Source organism: Schistocerca americana, chromosome 7 (genome assembly GCF_021461395.2).
Source record: "Schistocerca americana isolate TAMUIC-IGC-003095 chromosome 7, iqSchAmer2.1, whole genome shotgun sequence".
Classification (NCBI taxonomy): domain Eukaryota; kingdom Metazoa; phylum Arthropoda; class Insecta; order Orthoptera; family Acrididae; genus Schistocerca; species Schistocerca americana.
In genome coordinates, this window is record NC_060125.1 from 377,934,159 (window position 1) to 377,950,898 (window position 16,740).

General features: G+C 37.1%; 1 protein-coding gene across 1 annotated transcript in view; it reads left to right on the plus strand.

Moving 5' to 3' along the window:
* Positions 1-10,109: 10,109 nt before the first annotated feature.
* The window catches only part of LOC124622956 (odorant receptor Or2-like), a 66,202-nt gene continuing 59,571 nt past the window's right edge, over positions 10,110-16,740 (plus strand). The window contains exons 1-2 of the mRNA XM_047148747.1: positions 10,110-10,299; positions 11,470-11,549. Coding sequence (XP_047004703.1) covers positions 10,110-10,299; positions 11,470-11,549 — 270 coding nt within the window. The remainder of the gene's footprint in view (positions 10,300-11,469; positions 11,550-16,740) is intronic.

Genomic DNA, 16,740 nt, shown 5'->3' on the forward strand with positions numbered 1-16,740 from the left:
ATGCAGTATTCAGAAGTCATCATTCAAAATTACACTAGTGTATCAACCGATTTGAATAATTATTGGAACTCATTGGCCAGTTACTAAACATGTAGTAAGTATTGAGTATAACAAAACACTATTCATAACTCATCTCGTTGCAGTAATTATTGGCATTCATTTATGGAGTATAACAAAATATTATTAAGAAGTCATATCATTGCAGTAATTATTGGCATAGCATTTATGAATAAGTCATCTCATTACAGTAACCAATTGCATTCATTGTCCACTTACAAAGCATTTTTTATGCATTATACAGAAGTCATCATTCAAAACAAGAGTTAATTATTGGCATAGTATTTATGAATAAGTCATCTCATTACAGTAATCAGTGACATTGCATTTATGCAAAAGTCACCTTATAACAGCAATCATTGGTATTGCATTTATGCAGTGTTACAAAACATCATTCATAATACACCTCATTACAGTAATCATTGGCATAGCATTTATGCATTATTACAAAACATCATTCAGTATTACTCAGAACTCATCATTCAAGTGACATAGGACATATTTAAAATGTAACACACTGTAACTATTACTCAAGGTCTGTAGTCCAATAATACATAGATACAATGAATTCAATACATCTGAGAAATTTGCATTATATTTAGGACTAGAAATATATCTGAAACTGGTAGCATTATTTAGTTGTATACTGGTAATAGTTGGGACTGGTAATTTTCTTTTTTTTTTTTTGCTAGCAATGCATTGCGTTGGGGTCAATAATTAATTGCTGGGGCATAAAAATATTTGCTTTTGACTTATTGCTGGAAATAAGGACTAATAACGTCATTCATCATGAGTCAGCTGTAGCAAGGTTATGAAACAAAGACAGTATATGTGATCACATTCATGAATGACACACACAAATGGGTAAAAAAAATTGCAAGTACTAGAACAGGTTTAATGATTAACTGCTTATAGCACATTAATTTCATGAACAGCTTCTCATGGAAAAAATACAAAATGGATTATTAAGCTGAAAGAAGAGACGCATATTATGCTGAAAAGTAGTGGACTTCGAATTAACAGGTAATGAAATGTGTACTTAATATGTATGTACTCTAGCTGTCTTTCCCAAAACTTTCAGTCATTATACTATGCAGCATAATACATACTGTCAGAAGGAACTGCAACAAATACTTAAATAACTACATAGCATCTCTTAACTAATACAAAATATATAAACATCATCATCATCATCATCATCATCTGCAAAGAAAAACTTCATTATTCATATTACCATACTCTTCATATAACTATTCATCATCATTTATTATCATCTGCAAAAAATAGACACTTCATTATAAGTATTCATATTACCATTTACTTCATACAATTATTCATTATCATTCATTATTTCATATAATATAGTTTCTTACTTCTAGCATATTTCATCACTAAAATTAACATGTGTAGTTCTGTCTGACAGCCTGCATCAATCGCCTCATATTCTGAAAGAAAAATAATTAGTTAAGACTGCTATTATACAGTGTGTATAGTATATTCTTGTTCAAGTTTGTTAATTCTGACCCATTTACTCTTCATGACGAGGTATTGCATTTTCTTTCTTTCATTCATTCTAGTTGTGAAATTTCCATTTCATAGTAATCCACTGTGGTTTGTTTAATTTATTTATTTTACACGTTATTGCTTTCTGAAAATGATGAAAATGGATTAATATCTTGCATTTAAATCATATACCCATTAAATAAAAACTTGTTTCTAGTGATATAACCAAGCATACAGCATACCGTGACAGAAAACGTATTATGTCAAAAACATAGACAGTTTTCAAGGGCAAAAAATGTACACACAGTATCATAATGTAGTAGCAAAAAATGTAGAATAGTCAAGATGTTGAGATATCATAAGGCAAAATGTCAATGTCAACTGGTGTTTGTTACATCTCAAACATTTCATAGTGCATACAGACAATAATTCTACTTTCAACAGGAAAACAATCATACATACACAAAAAATGGAAAATGTGCACGGTCTGATGTCTAACGACAAGAAAAGCGACCTGCTAACCTTACCTTGCCAGGCACTTGCTAACAAAAAATATAATCATCATCAGTAAGTGGTCATATAAATATCTGGAAATGGCATTACAGTGCGATAAATCATAAAGTATGTTCATTCAATAAAGGGTTTAATACTGGAGACATGGTGATTGCCTTTGCTTTTTCTGATTCTCAAAGTTTCGACATGTACTACATTGGGGTGAGGAATGCAGCGAATTCTATATGGACCTGCGTATAGAAGCTCAAATTTACTGCATCTACTCTTTCCTCTGTTGGATAAATAGTGTGTGCGTACTAATATCTTCTGTCCAATGTGAAAGTCACGGCGTGTACAAACCTGTTTTTGCTGTTTTCTCCGGCGCTCTGCGGCACGTTTGATGTTGTTGAGTGCAATGTCAATTATTTCATGGTGGCGTAGTCGACGAGATGTAGGAAAGGATACTAATTCTTTAATTTTGTTAGGTGGTTCAACATTTTTCAGTATAACAGTCGGAGATAGCACAGTAGATTCATTTGGTATGGAGTTAATTACATCCTGGAATGAGAGTATGTGTGTATCTCAATCAATATATCTTTTATGGCAGTATATTCTACATAGTTTACCAATTTCTTTCATTAGTCGTTCAGAAGGATTCGAAGAAGCGTGGTACCTGGGTATATAGACCGGAGAAATGTTTCTTGCTCGTAACATACGTGTCCATATAGCAGATCGAAACTGTGGTTCATTGTCGGAAATTACTTTCAAAACATGCCCTACATGAAATAAAAAATCTTTTAAAAAACGCATTAGAAATAGATTTAGCAGTAGCTTTGCGTAACGGAGTGAAGGTAACAAATTTCGAAGTGAGTTCAACAGCGACAAAGATGTAACAAAAACCTCTATTAGTTCTGGGAATCGGTCCAAAACTGTCTACAGCTGCCATGTGTCTCAATTTAACGGGTACAATGGGATGTAACGGAAGAATATGTGAAGTCGTGTCTGATTAAGCTTTCTGGCAGATTTTACATGACGCGAAAACTCGTTGAACACGTTTCTCCATGTTGGCAAAATAACAGTTCTGTCTTAGTATAAGAAAATATTTTATGGCTCCGCAATGTGCGTAACTTAAATGAGTATACCAAATTAATTTGTCAACAAGTTCGTCAGCAATACATAATAACCAATTGTTGCTGCCAGGGTGAGAGCGGTGGAAAAGAATGTTCTTGCGTACAGTATAATGGTTTCTAATGGTAACGTTATTCCTATTTTGCCAAAGGTGTTTAATTTCTTTCCATACGTTGTCTTTGTTCTGCTCTTGTGCTATGTCTCGTAATGATGATGAAATGAAACTTTCAAATGCGACTTGTTGAATATACATAACGCTAGAATTTGCTTGGCAGAAGTTGGTTGCGATGTCTTGCTGATTGTTGCTGAGAGAACGGGATAGTGCGTCTGCTACAATATTTTGTGTACCGGGAATGTGAAGAATTGTAAAATTAAATTCCTGTAAATAAAGTTTCCATCTGCTTAACCTGTCGTGTGTAAATTTTGCGGAAAGTAAAAACTGTATAGCTCTATGATCTGTGTAAACGGTGGTATGTCTTCCATAAAGAAAATGCCTAAATCTCGTAAATGCCCATACAACACATAATGTTTCAAGTTCTGTAACAGAATAATTGCGTTCAGCAGGTGACAGAATGCGACTTGCAAAGGCGATGTTTTTAATTACTGTAGTACCGTTTTCTTCAATTTCCTGAAAAATGTGTACGCCTAAAGCGGGGTTAGAACTGTCGGTGGCAATGGAAAAATTTCTAGTAAGATCTGGGTGTGATAAAAGAGGTGCATTCAACAAGGCATGTTTCAGATTAACAAATTCAGAATGTGCTTGGCTATCCCAGGACCAAATAGCGTTTTTACCCGTCAATTTGCATAATCTAGGGGTGTCTAAAGCAGAGTAATGAATAAATTTACGGAAAAAGTTAATTAATCCCAGAAAGCTGCGTAATTGTTTCTTTGTCGTTGGAACAGTAATGTCCCGTAAAGATTGAGGTTTTTCCGGGTTAGGCGCAATGCCTTCTGCTGAAATTACATGTCCAGGAAATTTTATGGAAGTTTTGCCAACGTGCGATTTGCTAAGATTAACTGTGAATCGTTGTGCACGAAAAGTTTGCAACAATTGTTCCAGAACCAGATTATGTTCAGACCAGATTGCTTCTGCAATAAGAATGTCGTCTACATACGTCGTGATTCGGTCTTTAAGTTCTGTCGGAAGTATAGTATTCAAACCGCGAATAAATGCAGCTGAAGAAATTGTTAGACCGAACGGTAATTTGCAAAATTGATAACAATCACCAAAACAGAGAAATGCTGTGTACTTTCTGCAGTTCGGATGGAGCTGAATTTGCCAAAATCCCGATTTCAAATCTAATGTGGAATAAATAGCAGTACCATGAAATTTCTGTAAAAGTTCTTCTAGTGTCTGTGGGCGATCTGTTTCATTAATAAAAATGTCGTTGACATGACGCGAGTAAAGCACGAGCCGAAGTGAACCATCCTTTTTCTTAACAATATGGAGCGGGTTTATGTACGGACTAACTGCCGATTCAATAATTCCTTGGTCTAGCATAGCTTGTAATTCTTTCTTAACTTGTTCTCTGTGGATATAAGGAATGGGATAATGTTTAGCTTTAAATGTGTCGAGCTGTTTAACTTAACATTAAACAGGAATTTTGAAAGTCAATAATTGCGTCATATTGTACCAGAAAATTCGTACCTCAAATAACGTCTGTTGTCAATAAGGGAACAATCCAAAAATTTGAGTGGAACGTACGACCTGCAATACAAAACGATAAGTTTGTCTGTAATTTTACATCTACTCCTTTACCAGCTACTGCTCCTTTTACTTTAGTTTTGCCTAATGGTAACGTAGGATAAATATTCTCTTTGTTACATTCGTTGAAGGTTCCTTCATTTATAACTGACATAGGTGATCCAGAATCGATTACTGCTGAAAATGTGGATGATCTAATCTTTACTTCAATGACAGGGTGGGAAATCGTTTTTTGAATAACTGGTTTTTCATGCAAAAGCGTGTCTCGGATGTCGTCAAAAGTAGTAACATTTTCGTGAACAAGATTCTGTGTGTCAAAAGTAGTGCTTACGTTGCTGGAAGATTCATTCTGCACTGTATCTAGTCAAATTCTTTCTGACGTGCTGTTATTTGCGGGAGAATGCTGTGGCATCTCGACTATTTGTACTGTTCTGTTATTTCTTCCTGACGTATTAGGTTCGGGATGATACCGACTGTCTGGTTCAAATGGCTCTGAGCACTATGGGACTTAACATCTAAGGTCATCAGTCCCCTAGAACTTAGAACTACTTAAACCTAAGTAAACTAAGGACATCACACACATCCATGCCCGAGGCAGGATTCGAACCTGCGACCGTAGCAGTCGCGCGGTTCCAGACTGAAGCGCCTATAACCGCACGGCCACCCCGGCCGGCCCGACTGTCTGGTTCATTCATGATAATCTGTTGTTGAGGATGATTCTGCTGCTGGTAAGACTGACCGTTACGCTGAAAATTGTGCTCATTACATTTACGTCTGTCATGATAGTCATTTCTATACGGTGCATTGCGATATGAGTTGAAATGATGTGTCTTCTGTACGTAGTGATTTCCTTGTTGCTGTGCGTTACTATTTGGCTGAGCCGACGCTATATGTGTAGGCGGCAAAACATTGAAGCTTGGTTGACCTTGCAGACTACATTGTTGGTTAGGTATGCTAACCGCCTGGTTTTGTTGATGTTTTGGGGAAAAACGTCTATTGTTACCAAAATGTCTGCGAGTGCTGAAAATTTTGTACATACTGATGATTAAATTTTTGTCTGGTATTAAAGTTCTCGTGTTTGTCATTTCTGGAGCGTATAATGATAACTGTCACTTTCGGTAAAACTTGTCATATCAGGTTTTCTTTACTCATTCCTAATACTAGATAGATCGGTAGTTGAAGAACTGTTTTGATAGATACAAAGGATAGTAAAAGGGAAGGCAGCAGTGCAGAAAACTAAAGCTGAAACAGCACTACTACGGCTCGGGGCCTGTGCACGCTACGGCACATATTCATCGAAGTGTAATGAATCCCCTGAGTTCACTTACGCGCTGCAAATAAATTTTAGTTTCTTCATTACAGCCAATGCCGGTGAAAATTCAAAACCAAATTGTTGTATCCAGTCCGATGCCTGAATCCGTTTTCTGTCACTCTTAAATTTCCTAACGGATAGAAAGTGCTTGTAATCAAAGTTATCGTCTCTACATGACTGAGCAAGTTCAGGTCTGTCTAACAATCTGTTTGTCTGTGACTGTTCTGAATCTAAGACACGTTCGCTCTCTAAATTAAAGCTACACTGGCTGTTTGAGTGTGACCAATGTTCAAGATGTGGCATATGCTGTGACGTGTTAGAGACTGAAACATTTTTCATTTCTGTCACTTTAAAACGTTCGTCTATTTGGCTATTCTGTTGTTCAAATCTCTTATCGACTTTCGCATCCGGAGTGTGTGAAAGTTCTGCTGACATTAAATTAAACGCGTCGCGTAACTGTGTTGCGTTTTCTGAACATTGTTTACCAACCGCACTAATTTCATGTCTAAGTGATTTTGTTGTGGCTGCATGTGTACTACGTAACTCTTCACTATTATTCCTAGCACAAGCCTTAATTTTCTCATGTAATTGTTCTTTAGTATCATTACATTGCACGAAAATGGCTGTAATCTATTCATGAAGCTGTTAAATAGGGGTGTCAAGGTTTTCAATAATTTGTTTAAATGACCTGTCGTGTTTTTCATTCGACTGTTTGAAACTTTCATTAAGTTGTTTGTTAGATTCATTAAGGCTGTCGTGTTTTTCATTCAACTGTTTGAGATTTTTATTAACTTCTTTATAATTGTTGTCTTGTTTTTCATTAATTTGTTTGAAATTGTTGTTTAGTTTTTCATTCCACTCTTTGAGATTTTCATTACGTAGTTTGGAATGGTTGTCTAGTATTTCACTCTGCTGTTTGAGATTTTCATTAAGTTGTTGTTTGAGATTTTCATTAAGTTGTAGCAATAATGCCATAACTTGATCCAAGCCAAAATTAGCTACTGTATTCTCTGTGCTGTGTGATGGTGTATCAGCATGTGTCACGTTTTGTGTAACCAATTGGTCATTGTTTGATTCACAAAAAGTTTTGCCAGTCAGATGTGCACTGTTGGTCACTACATCGGAATCAAATAAATCTTACATATTTTGAGTACATTGTTCAACTTCGTTAGAAACAATTATCTGTTCGCTAAGTAAATTTTGCAAATCAGGCATGTCAAACTGGACAGCGTTCATTGTAACGGAACATGCCGCATCATCAATTGTTAAATTTAGTGTGAACATAATTGAATTAGTTTGTCCACCATTAGGATTAAAATCATTACTAGTGATCGGCACGCACTGATTATCTGTAATTAGAGGATTATCACTATTACACTGAGTGTCGCTAGTATTATCGGTCAAATTATTCGAGATGGCTTTCTCACTCATTGCACATCGCGATGTACTGTTAGCAGTTTTTCGCGGCATTTTTCACAACTCGAAGCTAAGCACAAAATCAAACAAAGACAAAGCAAAATTTAACAAATACAATTACAACAAAGAGCAATAAATTGCCGGTGATCTGTGAAAGGAAGAATGACAAGTTAGTAAATGCGTTACGCCAGATGCAAACTACCTTTAAAAATAGTGTAAATAAGAGCAGATATATAACTAACTACTTCTCATAAATTCACAAAAATACGATCCTGGTCTGTCATCGCCAAGTGTAACCTCCCCACAATAAAATAATATGAATAAAATTCACATTTCGTGTAACCTCCCAAAAGAAAAAAATATAATTATAACATTGACATTTAGCGTAACCTCCCAATAGACAAATTCTGTAACCTACCAATAATACAATGTGACTAACCTCCAGATAAAAGAATGTGACTCATAGATAACCTTTCAATAATTGACTGTGAATTTAAACAGGTGAATTTTGGACGTCAGCAGCGCTGCGTCATGGCCCTGAAAGATCATTCTGAATAAATTGAAAATTCTTACCTCAATAAAGGCGCCGGATAACGTCTATATATCTGCTCTTATAATAAACTTTTCTGGCACAGCCCAGTGCAATGCTGGCCGATAGATTTGTCATGTATAAAAGGAAACAACTGGTTTTTCTTTACAATAATCGAGATGACCATGGATTGGAGAAATTAGTAAATTCTTTAAATTGAAATGACTGATTATCAAAAGTTATTTTTTTTATAAGAAAGATTATTATTAAGAGATTTTTTAAAAACACTTACATGGGGCTTGACATAACAATACTACATACGCGCGAGGCTGCTTTTACCTTATACTACAATGCTCAGGCACCGCCATCGCTCCCCATGACTGGCCCAGCCAACTGGAGACACCAGACTGCTCGCTAGCAACTACTTACTCCTACTGCATACAACACTGCTCTCTGGTCTGAGATTCTCTTACAACTTACATATCGCAGGCAGAGCGTGAGCAATCCATCGAAATTACATCTGCTCGAGTGCGCTAGCAACAAATTCTTTAATCATGGACCTCTTACAAGTTGAAGGATATTTGCTATTGTGATCCACCGACAACGCCTAACAACATGCGTCAGCGGATTGTCAATGCATGTGCGAATATTACGGAAGGCGAACTAGTCGCAGTTGAGAGGACCGTCTTTACACGTTTTGCCAAATGCATTGAGGTTGACGGACATCATTTTGAGCATTTATTGCATTAATGTGGTTTTACAGGTAATCACGCTGTAACAGCGTGCGTTCTCAGAAATGATAAGTTCACAAAAGTACATATAACACATTGGAACAACCGAAATAAAATGTTCAAACGTACCTACGTTCTGTATTTTAATTTAAAAAACCTACCTGTTGCCAACTGTTTGTCTAAAATTGTAAGCCATATGTTTGTGACTATTACAGCGCCACCTAACACAAAGCGAAAAAAGTGGTCGAACTAAAACATTCATATTTCTTTAAGTAATACACGAATATGTAATAAAAAAAGGGGGTTCCTATTAAAAAAATATGCTGTTGATAAACGTTTAACCTATGGCAGCGCCATCTAGCGGGCCAACCATAGCACCATCTGGTTTCCCCCTTCAAGCTAGACAAGTTTTCTTCTTTGTAGTTTTTCGTTTGACGTTTATTTCCTGAGATATATGGCCCTGTCACGATCAATGGACCACCCTGTATAATTCGCCCAAACTGACATCGCCAAGACCTGCAATGCTCTGCAGTGCGCAACAGATAAAATTCCTGAACTTAAGGCAAATTAAGTGTCAGTAGATTACAGTTTACCACAATTCCAGCAGTGAGCCCATGAGTAAATAACAGGTCATATATACTGCCCAGTGATGTAACTGTAGTTTAAACCCAGCAGTCACGTAGGGGCAATACTAGGATACACCAAGATTTCCATCAATTCTCAGTATAAATAAATGCATGAATTTAAAACAAACTGCACACAGCATACTTAAACAACATCACATTCCACATAGCCAGAGCGAAAGCAGGCGAAAGCTGTCGTTTAACACTAGGACCGCCAAGTGGTCAATTTGACCACTTTTTATATTTTAACATGTTACTATTCGGTCAATTTCTAATCTATCCTGTTGTGAGTTAATGACTTTTCCTAAATGTTTATGTAGATCATATAAATATCTATTTTATCTTCATTAGCTTTCTTTGAATGACCACTTATACTTAAAACCGCCGAGTGGTCACTTTGGCCACATTACATGCATATTTGAAAAACAGATTAATTAAAGATTGTTGCACTTCTTAGCACTCGTCAACAATGTACTAAATAAGTTGGTTACTGAAGTTTTTTCGCATTGTTCGAATTTAAAAGCTCAACGATGCAATATGTCATTTATTGTTTGCTATTGGGTTTCGCATAAACAAGACTGATTATTTGAGTACTGGTCTCAGAGCAGTAGACATGACTCAGATGTCACAGCGATACAAATCACGGCCACGGCCACTTTCAGATGAGGAAATTGTAGCACTTTTGTTTGAATCGGATGCTGAAAATGATCCTGAAGTTGAGGACCTTGTGGAAGATTCTACAGATGAAGATTACCAACCTGTCGCTAATGTCGAGAGTGACAGCTACGAGACTGAAGATGAAGGTAATTTACATTCACTTATATTATTGTTATTATTATTATTATTATTATTATATCCTTCACTTTCTCAGACGTTAAGTCCGGTTAAAAATGGAGTGATGCGGACCTTGATCAAGCGTCACTTCCTTTTAACTGTACGGTATGTGTTATATTGCATTTAGGAACTTTCGGGTAATTGAACATGTATCAATAATTACGGATTTCTGTAGTTGTATATATATGTTTGGATGTAGCTGTATTGCATTGATGTACTGGTGGATATTGTGTGGTATGACTCCTGTAGTTGATAGTACTCGTATAATTGGTATGATGTCAAATTTATCCTGATGCCACATGTCTTTGACTTCCTCAGCCAGTTGGATGTATTTTTCAATTTTTTCTCCTGTTTTCTTTTTTATATTTGTTGTATTGGGTATGGATATTTCGATTAGTTGTGTTAATTTCTTCTTTTTATTGGTGAGTATGATGTCAGGTTTGTTATGTGGCGTTGTTTTATCTGTTATAATGGTTCTGTTCCAGTATAATTTGTATTCATCATTCTCCAGTACATTTTGTGGTGTATACTTGTATGTAGGAACGTGTTGTTTTAAAAGTTTATGTTGTAAGGCAAGCTGTTGATGTATTATTTTTGCGACATTGTCATGTCTTCTGGGGTATTCTGTATTTGCTAGTATTGTACATCCGCTTGTGATGTGATCTACTGTTTCTATTTGTTGTTTACAAAGTCTGCATTTATCCGTTGTGGTATTGGGATCTTTAATAATATGCTTGCTGTAATACCTGGTGTTTATTGTTTGATCCTGTATTGCAATCATGAATCCTTCTGTCTCACTGTATATATTGCCTTTTCTTAGCCATGTGTTGGATGCGTCTTGATCGATGTGTCACTGTGTTAGATGATACGGGTGCTTGCCATGAAGTGTTTTCTTTTTCCAATATACTTTCTTCGTATCTGTTGATGTTATGTGATCTAAAGGGTTGTAGAAGTGGTTATTATTATTATTGTTATTATTATTATTATTGTTATTATTATTATTGTTACTATATGAATAATGATCACTATTATAATAGAGCTGACACTTCTACTGCTACTTCTGTTACTGCTATTTTATTGTGTGGTATGTTATCTTTATAGTGAGTTGTAGCTTTCTAATTGTCTCTTTCCTCACGCAGTTGCTGAACCAGGAACAAGCAGTAATATAAACAATGCTAAAGAAGGACCTACCCTGAGTAAAAAAAGAACTGCACCTCCGGTAAGTGGACCAATACAGAATCGACGTAGATGAGGAGAACGAAGTGATGGTTCACTTCCAGAACCTGTCTCAAAACTCCTGGGGAAGGACAGGATCACTGAGTGGACTGTAGCAGACTTCGGTGTTACTACTCCAGGTAGGATAGGTCAACAGAATATATTGAAAGAAACACGGGGACCTACACCACACGCAAAGAGGCACGTCTCAAATGATAATGTTTCGAGTGCCTGGCGCCTTTTAGTTGATCAGTCAATGATGAAACACATAAAGAAATGCACAGAAGCAGAGGCACAACGGCTTCTTGGAAATTATTCCTGGAGTTTGCATTTAGAAGAATTAGATGCATTTGTTGCTTTATTATATGTTCGTGGTGCACTAGGTGCCAGATGTATTGAAGTAGATGAGTTGTGGTCGAAAAAGTGGGGAGCCCCATTTTTCACTGACACAATGAGCAGAAACAGGCTTCGAGAAATTTTGAAATATCTGCGTTTTGATGAAAAAAATACACGGTCGGAACGTTTGAAAAGTGACAAATTTGCACTTATATCAATTACTTGGAGCCATTTTATAGAAAACTGTCAGTTGAATTACATACCTGGATCAAATGTCACTGTGGACGAACAACTTTTCCCCAGCAGAACCGGGTGTCCGTATTTGCAATATATGCCGAAGAAGTCTGATAAATTCGGAATCAAATTCTGGCTTCTTGGGGATGTAGAAACAAAATATTTTGGCAATGGGTTCCCTTATGTAGGAAAGAACGAACAGAGGGAACCTAATGGGAAACTTCCAGAACAAATAGTAATGAAGTTGGTAGCTCCATATCGTAATAAGGGGCGAAATGTGACTACTGATAATTATTTCACTACGGTCACTGGAAAAAGAGAAAACTAGTCTTGTCGGCACTATCAACCGTGCAAGAAAAGAAATTCCGAATACTATAAAAAAAAATGGAAACTCCTCTTTATACGTCTGTTCTCTTGAAAAGGGAAGGTGGTACTCTGGCTGTTTTCGAAGGGAAAAAAGAATAAAAATGTTCTTCTGTATAGCATCATGCACACAGATGCTGAATACAAAATAATTCGAAACACCTTCCCGAAACAGTGAGCTTCTACAATAGCACAAAATTTGCTGTAGACGTCTTGGACCAGATGACGAGGAAATATTCTGTCCGCTCTGGTACTCGTCGATGGCCTGTACACGTATTTCACAATATCCCTGATTTAGCAGCCATCAACGCATGGATCATTTTCAAACTAGTGACAGGGATCAAAATAAGTAGTAGGAATTTCATCCTAAACCTAGTAGAAGAATTACGTAGAGCCTATATGGAAACCAGATATCAGGAAAGGATGCCAAGGGATGGAAAAGAAAAGGAAGAAAAGGACGATGATGGTGAAGAAAGAGAAGAAGCGGAAATTCCTGCGAAAGTAAGAAAACTATGCCAAACGAGGAAATGCAGAAACAAGACAATTGAAGTGTGTAGAAAATGCAAGAGATATGTTTGTGGGCCGTGTACATATAAAGTAATAAAGACAGTAGTTTGCAATGCTTGTAAGTCGGATTAGGTACTATACATAGTCATATTTTATGATTGGTCTTTCTCGTAACATTTTCACGGGTACTTAGTTTCTCCAGTAAGATTAATTTCTATTAATTTTAAAACTGCTGCAATACAATTAGTATGGTTGCAGATAAATACTGTGAACTATGTTCTTTAATATTAGTAATATTATGTTCCCATTGTTGTTTCAAAATACAGTGATACTGTTATTAAACGTAATTAAAGTGATACATTGTTATCAAGGTCATTAATATTTACATTAAACAGCACAGCATGTACTTACAAAGAAAGTGGTCACTTTGACTACATCGGCGGTTCTAAATATAGTACTAGTTCCGGCAGTTCTAGTGTTAAAATACAATCTCAAGCTAGCTGTCAGCCACACTTGCAATACAAATGCAGAAGGAAGCAACTACAATACTTGGAGCCAGAGTTCGGAACAATAATACCATCACTTCCAGAAGATCGGTTTCATTCTGAACTAATATGACTATCATGGAGAAACGGAAAGCACCAAAAATCAGATCTGCCCGTTGGCCACTATGAAACCCAAATACGGGATAACCACCAGGATAGTGACCGCTATGAAATACTACCAGTGCTTACAACCAGTAGTGCTACACGGGCGCGAAGCACACCCAACAGCGCACACTTTCTGATAAAAGTTCCTGCCCAGGTTGGTGCATTTGCCTTACTTCCGCTACGCCAACTCTCTCTCCCTTAACTTTCCTCCCGGCCCCGGAGCACCACCTAGCCATACGATGCGGCAGGAAACCAAATATATGCAAACAGCGATGGACCTACTCGAAACGAGCCACCATGGCTCACTGTTACATCTTCGTGGTAGTGTTTTCCATGTATCCCTTTCCGCGACGAGTCTCTGGTGAACATTCCCATATCTTTTCTAATCAGTCACCTAATTTTCAACATTCTTCTGGATCTTAAATACTGCAATTCTCTTCTCTTCCCGTTTTCACACTCCCCATGTTTCACGAGCATAGAACTATGTGCTCCTTATGTACATTCTGATAAATAATTTCCTCAAATTAAGGCTTATGTTTGATACTAGGAAGACATTTCTTGGTTAGGAATGTCCTTCTTGCCAACTCTAATCTAATTTTTATGTCCCTCTTGCACCGTCCGTCATGGGTTACTTACTGACTAGATAGCAGACTCCCTTAAACTTATCTACTTCGTCATATCCAATCCTGATGTTAAATTTCACGCAATTATCATTTCTGCTGCTTCTTATTACTTTCGTCTTTCTTCTATTTACGCTTGCTCCATAATCTGTACGCAAACAATATTCTGTAATCATTAGACTGTTCGTTCCATTCAATGCACCCTGTAATTGGTCTCCACCTTCGCAGAGGATAGCTATGTCATCAGCGTATCTTATCACTGATATCCTTTCATCTTGAATTTCAATCGCACTCTTGAACCTTTCATTTATTACCGTCATTACTTCGTCGGTGTGTACACTGAACACCAGGTGCGAAAGACTATAACTGTCTTGCACCATTTCTAATCCGAGCACTTCGTTCTTGGTGTCCCACTCTTATTGTTCCCTCTTATGTTTTGTACGTATTGTATATTACCCATCGTTCCCTGTACCTTATCCCTATATTTCTCAGAAGTTCGAATATCTTGTTCCGTTTTCCATTATCAGAACACTTTTCTAGGTCGACAAGTCATATGAATGTGCCTTGATTTTTCTTCAGTCCTGCTTCCATTATCAACTGCAAAGTCAGAATTGCCTCTCCGGCGCCTTTACTTTTTCTAAAGAAAAATTCTTCGTCTCTTAACAGATCCTCAATTTTCTTTCCATTCTTCTGTCTTGTCAGAAATTTGGATGCATGAGCTGTTAAGTTGACTGTGCATAATTCTCGCACTTGTCGGCTCCTTCTATCTTCGGAATTGTGTGGATGATGTTTTTCCGAAAGCCTGATGGTATATCGCCAGTCTCGTACAACCTACACGTCTTCATGGGTAATCTTTCTGTTGCCGCTTTCCATAATCTTCTTCATCTATTGCCAATCCAGCATTAGACCTTATAGCCTGCTTCGGCCTCAGCAGGTCCTATGGCCTGTTCCGGGCTCACCACCTCTTCCTAGGCCTTTCCACAATCCAACAGGATGTATTCCATTGCTTGTTGAGTGATTATCAGAAGTCACAGACGCAATACGTGCTGTTTTCAATGCTGTTTCCGTTTGATTACTTTTTCATTTAGAGGCTGTACCCCTAGATCATTCCTTATTTCTTCACTTCTTATCATATCTTGCCTTGTGCAGCTTCTCAGTCATCTAAGGAAAACTTCATTTCTGATGTTTCAAGTTGTCTTTGGTCTTTTGATCTTAATGTCAAACCCCGACGGGGTCAGGGATTTTCTCTGCCTCGTGATGACTGGGGGTAGTGTGATGTCCTTAGGTAAGTTAGGTTTAAGTAGTGGGACTGATGACCATAGCTGTTAAGTCCCATAGTGCTCAGAGCCATTTGAACTCTTTTTTTTTTTTAATGTCAAACTTTGTGCTCCATTTAATACTGCAGACAGTGCCACGACTTTCTTAAATTTCATTTAGGTTTCTCTTCTAGTTTTAGTCTTCAATGATCTTATCCTCTCACATATGCGTTGACAGCTGTTAGTTTTGTTGTTTATATCTTTCTCTTCTTCAAAGGTTACGTCACATATGAGATACTGGAAATGGGACACCTGTAAAGATGACTACCTTAGTCCTTATAGGATACGTTATTGCATTTGTTTTCTTGTTTTTCTTTAGATTGTGATTAAAGCCCAATATTGTCTAATCTGTGTACCACTATCTGCAACTTCTCTTCACTCTCCTCTATGGCTTACCTACAATCATGTAGGTATTGAACAATGTTTCTGATACACTACAGTCATACCTTACTCCATGGTTTATCACCATTTTTGATATCAGCTCCTTGGCAGTATCTATTCTTCCTTCTGTGCTTTTTGTATAAACATTGGCATACTTTTACCATTATTGACGTGTGCTTTCTGTTCGAGATGTCTTTCACCTTTTGTTTCCTGTATGTTACCCTCCTATCTTCAGAATTTCTTAAAGTGTATTCCAGTCATCATGATTAAAAGCTTTCCTTAAATACTCAAACGTTAAAAATATGTTTGCCTTTCATTAACCTTTCTGCTATGATAATTCGTAGGGCCGATATTGTCTCACGTGTTTTTGCGTTCCTCTGGAAACCGCACTGATCTTCCTCGAGATTGGCACCTGTCAGTTTTTCCATTCTACAGTAAGTTACATATTTCAGTATTTTTGAATCACTAATTATTTATTAATATCCACTCCTGTCAGCATGAGCGTTCTTTGGAACTGGAATTATTAGATTCTTCTTGAAATTTGATGGTACTTCTCCTGTATCATACATCTCGCACACCAGGTGGTGTAGTTTTGTCATGGCTGGCTCTTACAAGTATAACTAGCTGGCCTTGTCTTTTACCTATTTGTTCCTCTGCTGCCTTAACTACCTCATCTTTCAAAGCTAACCATTCGTCTTCTACTGTATTATTTTCCTCTGATTCAGTCAATGTTGCTTAATGCTTCCTTTGAAAATCTCAACAGCCTGTGGTTCTTTCAACTTGGCCGT